At 46.9% G+C, this 7,693-nt stretch overlaps 1 protein-coding gene across 1 annotated transcript; it reads right to left on the bottom strand.

Annotated features, from left to right (window-relative positions):
* Window positions 1-1,832: 1,832 nt before the first annotated feature.
* LOC120041855 (extensin-like) lies at window positions 1,833-2,635 on the bottom strand (the record flags this gene model as incomplete). The annotated part of the gene is made up of 2 exons (XM_038986722.1): window positions 1,833-2,333; window positions 2,451-2,635. Coding segments are annotated over 2 exons (686 nt in total), but the record flags the coding sequence as incomplete, so codon positions are not given.
* Window positions 2,636-7,693: the final 5,058 nt, after the last annotated feature.

Below are 7,693 nucleotides of genomic sequence, written 5' to 3'. Positions count from 1 at the left end.
ATTTGTCTTATTTCATTTAGTTTATCCATAAGGCCTGTGTTTTGTCCATTTGCAATATATGATCATAGGAAGTCGGCTTCCGAACCCAAAAGTCAGTGAACCATGGCCAAATGGCATAAGAAATGTCCAAATGCCATACATACGTATTGAAAGTACCAAATCAGGATGTTATGTCCACTTGCAATATATGATCATAGGAAGTCGGCGCACGGCTGTCCATTTGCAATGTCTTACAATGGGCATTTACCATCACAAATTTGACATGCAGTAATATACTGCAGAAATTCCCAATTGACTGGCCCGTTGAACTCGGGATGGCCGGGCAGTGATAGTAGTTCCTCTCCATCGCTCGTTGGTGTTGATTTCAGCATGTCCATTTGGTGATTGTAAATCCCTCATTGAAAACATGGGAAATGTACTGTCCATTTGCAATGTCTTACAATGGGGATTTACCATCACAAATTTGACATGCAGTAATATACTGCAGAAATTCCCAATTGACTGGCCCGTTGAACTCGGGATGGCCGGGCAGTGATAGTAGTTCCTCTCCATCGTTCATTGGTGTTGATTTCAGCATGTCAATTTGGTGATGGTTCGTCACTGTTTAAACTTATTGCAAATGGACAAAAGTCAGCCCTCAAGTCAGCGTCCGTCAGTCAGTAAGATATCATTCTGACACCAAACTGATACAAACTGACACCACAACCACTTTGTCCAACTCGTTTAGAAGCCAACTATCACATATTTCAGAGCAGGCTCAAAATTCAAAACTTAAAACACGTAGTTACATTCTAGTTGTGGGTCTAGTTCTGACATTATGTGTATGACCTTAATTAGTGCTGAAAATCCACTTTTTTGCGTTGCTACGGGTTCCCTGAATGAGCTATTAGACAGAAACTTTAGGATCCGTCTCTATGGGTTGAAGTGGTTTCAATGCACCAAGTCTTGTGACTCTGGGACTTTTCTAAATGTTGTCATTTTCGCGATGGTCAAGATGAATTGAAGTTTTTGCAAATGTACGAGGCTTTTTCTCGGCCTGAGAACCTTCTAGAGCCACATGACTCACCACGCACTATAGACTTGAGCTCTAAAACAGGTTTCTAAAGTTTCAGAGCTCTAGGTCTGACGGTTCTTTGATATTTTAAACGAAGGTACCTATTGCAGGCTCTGTGTGTCTTAAAGCCTCACACTGTGTCACTCCCCATTGACTGTGTATGTGTTTGAGTTCAGAAAATCACAGAAATTACGTAGAGCTCCGAAACCCGCCTTAACCTCTCTGGGGCAAACGTCCCACTGGCCAATAGCCAGGGAAAATACAGCGCGCCAAATTCAAATAACATGATATAATGATACTCCCGGGTGGCGCAGTGGTCTAGGGCACTGCATCGCAGTGCTAGCTGCGCCCCCAGAGTCTCTGGGTTCGCGCCCAGGCTGGGCTGGGTTCGCGCCCAGGCTCTGTCGCAGCCGGCCGCAACCGGGAGGTCCGTGGGGCGACGCACAATTGGCATAGCGTCGTCCGGGTTAGGGAGGGTTTGGCCGGTAGGGATATCCTTGTCTCAGTATGTAAAAAATGTAATAAAATGTATGCACTCTACTGTAAGTCGCTCTGGATAAGAGCGTCTGCTAAATGACTAAAATGTAAATGTAAATATAAAAATCAAACTATCATTAAATCACACATGTAAGATACCACATTAAGTCTATCAATGACAGGTTGAGGTTGGGAACAGCTTGGGGGGCAGGGGTTGGGGAGGGTTGGGGTTGGGGAGGGCTGGGGCTGGGAGGGTTGGGAAGAGCTTGGGGGGGCTGGGGTTGGGGAGGGTTGAGGTTGATCAGAGCTTGGGGAGGGCTGGGGTCGGGAAGAGCTTGGGGAGGGCTGGGGTTGTCGGGGCTGTGGTCCGGAAGAGCTTGGGGAGGGGTTGGGAAGAGCTTGGGGAGGGCAGGGGAGTGGTGGGATTGGGAGGGCTGGGGTTTGAGAGCGCTTGGGGAGGGCTGGGGTTGGGAAGAGCTTGTGGAGGGTTGGGGTTGGGAAGAGCTTGGGGAGGGCTAGGGTTGGGAAGAGCTTGTGGAGGGTTGGGGTTGGGAAGAGCTTGGGGAGGGCTAGGGTTGGGAAGAGCTTGGGGAGGGCTGGGGTCGGGAAGAGCTTGCGGAGGGCTGGAATTGGGAAGAGCTTTCGGGGGACTGGGGTTTGGAAGAGCTTGGGGGGGGCTGGGTTTGGGAAGAGCTTGGGGAGGGCTGGGTTTGGGAAGAGCTTGCGGAGGGCTGGGGTCTGGAAGAGCTTGGGGAGGGCTGGGGTTGGGAAGAGCTTGGGGGGGGGCTGGGGATGGGGCATGCTGGGAGGGTGAAGGGCCAGTGCAGCAAACCTGACCAACTGAGCTAATTAATCTGTTCATTGATAGCTGGAAATCCAAAAACATGAATTGCCTGTGGCACTCCAGGACCAGGGTTACCTCCATCTGGGCTAGGGTGTAGGCTGGGTTGAGATCCAGTGGGGTTGAGTCATGATGAAGGCTGGGGGAAGGCTGGTTGGAGGCCAAGGGTTGGGGGAATGGGGCAGGGATCAATACCAGCGTTGCTGGGTGGGATGGAGGGGTGGATGCTGGGGTTGTTGGGTTGGGTGGAGGATGGGGTAAGACTGTGGAGGAGTAGGGTTGGACACTAAGGGTGTTGGGTGGGGAAGGATTGAGGGAGTAAGGGTAGATGCAGAGATCAGTTACATTCAGCTGCAGGTTACTCTCTCGTATGGCTGAGTTGACTGTTCAGCTACATTAGGTTATTCTCCCATATGGCTGAGTTGACTGTTCAGCTACTGTAGGTTACTCTCCCATGTGGCTGAGTTGACTGTTCAGCTACTGTAGGTTACTCTCCCATGTGGCTGAGTTGACTGTTCAGCTACTGTAGGTTACTCTCCCATATGGCTGAGTTGACTGTTCAGCTACTGTAGGTTACTCTCCCATATGGCTGAGTTGACTGTTCAGCTACTGTAGGTTACTCTCCCATGCTACTGTAGGTTACTCTCCCAAGCTACTGTGGGTTAGTCTCCATTGCTACTGCAGGTTACTCTCCCATGCTACTGTAGGTTACTCTCCAATGCTACTGCAGGTTACTCTCCCATGCTAATGTAGGTTACTCTCCCATGCTACTGTAGGTTACTCTCCCAAGCTACTGTGGGTTACTCTCCCAAGCTACTGTGGGTTACTCTCCCATGCTACTGTAGGTTACTTTCCCATGCTACTGTATGTTACTCTCCCATGCTACTGTAGGTTACTCTCCCATGCTACTGTAGGTTACTTTCCCATGCTACTGTATGTTACTCTCCCATGCTACTGTAGGTTACTCTCCCATGCTACTGTAGGTTACTCTCCCACGTTACTGTAGGTTACTCTCCCATGCTACTTTAGGTTACTCTCCCATGCTACTGTAGGTTACTCTCCCATGCTACTGTAGGTTACTCTCCCATGCTACTGTAGGTTACTCTCCCATGCTACTGTAGGTTACTCTCCCATGCAACTGTAGGTTACTCTCCCACGCTACAGTAGGTTACTCTCCCTTGCTACTGTAGGTTACTCTCCCATGCTACAGTAGGTTACTCTCCCATGCTACTGTAGGGTACTCCCCCATGCTACTGTAGGTTACTCTCCCATGCTACAGTAGGTTACTCTCCCATGATACTGTAGGTTACTCTCCCACGCTACAGTAGGTTACTCTCCCACGCTACAGTAGGTTACTCTCCCATGCTACAGTAGGTTACTCTCCCATGATACTGTAGGTTACTCTCCCACGCTACAGTAGGTTACTCTCCCATGCTACTGTAGGTTACTCTCCCACGCTACAGTAGGTAACTCTCCCATGATACTGTAGGTTACTCTCCCATGCTACTGTAGGTTACTCTCCCATGCTACAGTAGGTTACTCTCCCATGATACTGTAGGTTACTCTCCCACGCTAAAGTAGGTTACTCTCCCACGATACTGTAGGTTACTCTCCCACGCTACAGTAGGTTACTCTCCCATGATACTGTAGATTACTCTCCCATGCTACAGTAGGTTACTCTCCCATGCTACAGTAGGTTACTCTCCCATGCTACAGTAGGTTACTCTCCCATGATACTGTAGGTTACTCTCCCACGCTACAGTAGGTTACTCTCCCATGCTATTGTAGGTTACTCTCCCATGATACTGTAGGTTACTCTCCCACGCTACACTAGGTTACTCTCCCATGATACTGTAGGTTACTCTCCCATGATACTGTAGGTTACTCTCCCACTCTACAGTAGGTTACTCTCCCACGCTACTGTAGGTTACTCTCCCATGATACTGTAGGTTACTCTCCCATGATACTGTAGGTTACTCTCCCACGCTACAGTAGGTTACTCTCCCACGCTACTGTAGGTTACTCTCCCATGATACTGTAGGTTACTCTCCCATGATACTGTAGGTTACTCTCCCCTCGCTGCAGTAGGTTACTCTCCCATGATACTGTAGGTTACTCTCCATTGCTACAGTAGGTTACTCTCCCATGATACTGTAGGTTACTCTCCCATGCTAATGTAGGTTACTCTCCCATGATACTGTAGGTTACTCTCCCGTGCTACTGTAGGTTACTCTCCCATGCTACTGTAGGTTACTCTCCCATGATACTGTAGGTTACTCTCCCACGCTACAGTAGGTTACTCTCCCATGATACTGTAGGTTACTCTCCCATGCTAATGTAGGTTACTCTCCCATGCTACTGTAGGTTACTCTCCCATGCTACAGTAGGTTACTCTCCCATGCTACTGTAGGTTACTCTCCCATGCTACTGTAGGTTACTCTCCCATGCTACAGTAGGTTACTCTCCCATGCTACTGTAGGTTACTCTCCCATGCTACTGTAGGTTACTCTCCCATGCTACTGTAGGTTACTCTCCCATGATACTGTAGGTTACTCTCCCATGCTACAGTAGGTTACTCTCCCATGCTACAGTAGGTTACTCTCCCATGCTACAGTAGGTTACTCTCCCATGCTACAGTAGGTTACTCTCCCATGCTACAGTAGGTTACTCTCCCATGCTACAGTAGGTTACTCTCCCATGCTACAGTAGGTTACTCTCCCATGCTACTGTAGGTTACTCTCCCATGCTACTGTAGGTTACCCTCCCATGCTACTTTAGGTTAATATCTGGATTGTATCATAACTCTTCTCTGGGATGTGCAGTTCCGTTGTGCAGAGAATAACATGTACTGATGTGTATAGGAGTAAACAAACCATACACTTAGTGGTGATGTGTTCGTTTTATATTTTATTATTACGATTATTTTATTAAGGTTGTGTATGTTTTTTTGTTGTAAAGGAATATAACTTTCCAGTTGAAATGTATCTTTGGAGAAATTGAAGTGTGTGTGGCTTTCACTTTTTAGTCTTTTGCCTGCTTGAAAACCATGCTTACCAATGACTGATGATAGCAACCTTTTGCTCCTCCATGTGTTAAAGTAAAGTGTTACAAGTCACTGTGGGTGTGAGGTAGCAGTAATAAAATGCTGTTTTATAACACCTACTTTGCTTGTGTGTTTCTTTTCATTGGGGTTTTGTCAACTACATTACCCATGTTTATTCTTTGTCCTGTCTTCTAAGCACGGTCCTCTTCACTTCCTGTCTTCTAAGACCGGTCCTCTTCACTTCCTGTCTTCTAAGACCGGTCTTCTTTACTTCCTGTCTTCTAAGACCGGTCCTCTTCACTTCCTGTCTTCTAAGACCGGTCCTCTTCACTTACTTTCATGATTCTTAATTCAAGCTGAGTGGTATTAAAGTGACAATGCTTTTTCCTATTATTGTGTTACGTATGTGTTACAGGTCCCAGGTGGTGGGAACTAATCAAATCAAATGTTATTTGTCACATGTGCCGAATACAACTGGTGATAACAGCTAGTCTACGGATATGAACGATAACAGCTAGTCTGGGGATATGACTGATAACAGCTAGTCTAAGGATATGACTGATAACAGATAGTCTAAGGATATGACTGATAACAGCTAGTCTGGGGATATGACTGATAACAGCTAGTCTAAGGATATGACTGATAACAGATAGTCTAAGGATATGACTGATAACAGCTAGTCTGGGGATATGACTGATAACAGCTAGTCTGGGGATATGACTGATAACAGCTAGTCTGGGGATATGACTGATAACAGCTAGTCTGGGGATATGACTGATAACAGCTAGTCTAAGGATATGACTGATAACAGCTAGTCTGGGGATATGACTGATAACAGCTAGTCTGGGGATATGACTGATAACAGCTAGTCTAAGGATATGACTGATAACAGCTAGTCTGGGGATATGACTGATAACAGCTAGTCTGGGGATATGACTGATAACAGCTAGTCTGGGGATATGACTGATAACATCTAGTCTGGGGATATGACTGATAACAGCTAGTCTGGGGATATGACTGATAACAGCTAGTCTGGGGATATGACTGATAACAGCTAGTCTGGGGATATGACTGATAACAGCTAGTCTGGGGATATGACTGATTACAGCTGGTCTGGGGATATGACTGGTAACAGCTAGTCTGGGGATATGACTGATAACAGCTAGTCTGGGGATATGACTGATAACAGCTAGTCTGGGGATATGACTGATAACAGCTAGTCTGGGGATATGACTGATTACAGCTAGTCTGGGGATATGACTGATTACAGCTAGTCTGGGGATATGACTGATAACAGCTAGTCTGGGGATATGACTGATAACAGCTAGTCTGGGGCTATCAATCAATCAATCAATTTTATTTTATATAGCCCTTCGTACATCAGCTAATATCTCGAAGTGCTGTACAGAAACCCAGCCTAAAACCCCAAACAGCTAGTAATGCAGGTGTAGAAGCACGGTGGCTAGGAAAAACTCCCTAGAAAGGCCAAAACCTAGGAAGAAACCTAGAGAGGAACCAGGCTATGAGGGGTGGCCAGTCCTCTTCTGGCTGTGCCGGGTGGAGATTATAACAGAACTATGCCAAGATGTTCAAAAATGTTCATAAATGACAAGCATGGTCAAATAATAATCAGGAATAAATCTCAGTTGGCTTTTCATAGCCGATCATTAAGAGTTGAAAACAGCAGGTCTGGGACAGGTAGGGGTTCTATAACCGCAGGCAGAACAGTTGAAACTGGAATAGCAGCAAGGCCAGGCGGACTGGGGACAGCAAGGAGTCACCACGGCCGGTAGTCCCGACGTATGGTCCTAGGGCTCAGGTCCTCCGAGAGAAAGAAAGAGAGAAGGAGAAAATTAGAGAGAGCCAAGATTTTCAAAATGTTCATAAATGACAAGCATGGTCAAATAATAATCAGGAATAAATCTCAGTTGGCTTTTCATAGCCGATCATTAAGAGTTGAAAACAGCAGGTCTGGGACAGGTAGGGGTTCCGTAACCGCAGGCAGAACAGTTGAAACTGGAATAGCAGCAAGGCCAGGCGGACTGGGGACAGCAAGGTGTCATCATGCCCGGTAGTCCTGACGTATGGTCCTAGGGCTCAGGTTCTCAGAGAGAAAGAGAGAACGAGAGAATTAGAGAGAGCATACTTAAATTCACACAGGACACTGGATAAGACAGGAGAAGTACTCCAGGTATAACCAACTGACCCTAGCCCCCCGACACATAAACTACTGCAGCATAAATACTGGAGGCTGAGACAGGAGCGGTCAGGAGACACT

The sequence above is a fragment of the Salvelinus namaycush genome, unplaced genomic scaffold (genome assembly GCF_016432855.1).
Source record: "Salvelinus namaycush isolate Seneca unplaced genomic scaffold, SaNama_1.0 Scaffold563, whole genome shotgun sequence".
In the NCBI taxonomy this organism is placed as follows: Eukaryota; Metazoa; Chordata; class Actinopteri; order Salmoniformes; family Salmonidae; genus Salvelinus; species Salvelinus namaycush.
Note: the sequence above shows the minus strand (reverse complement) of the source record. Positions and strands in the feature narration are given on the sequence as shown.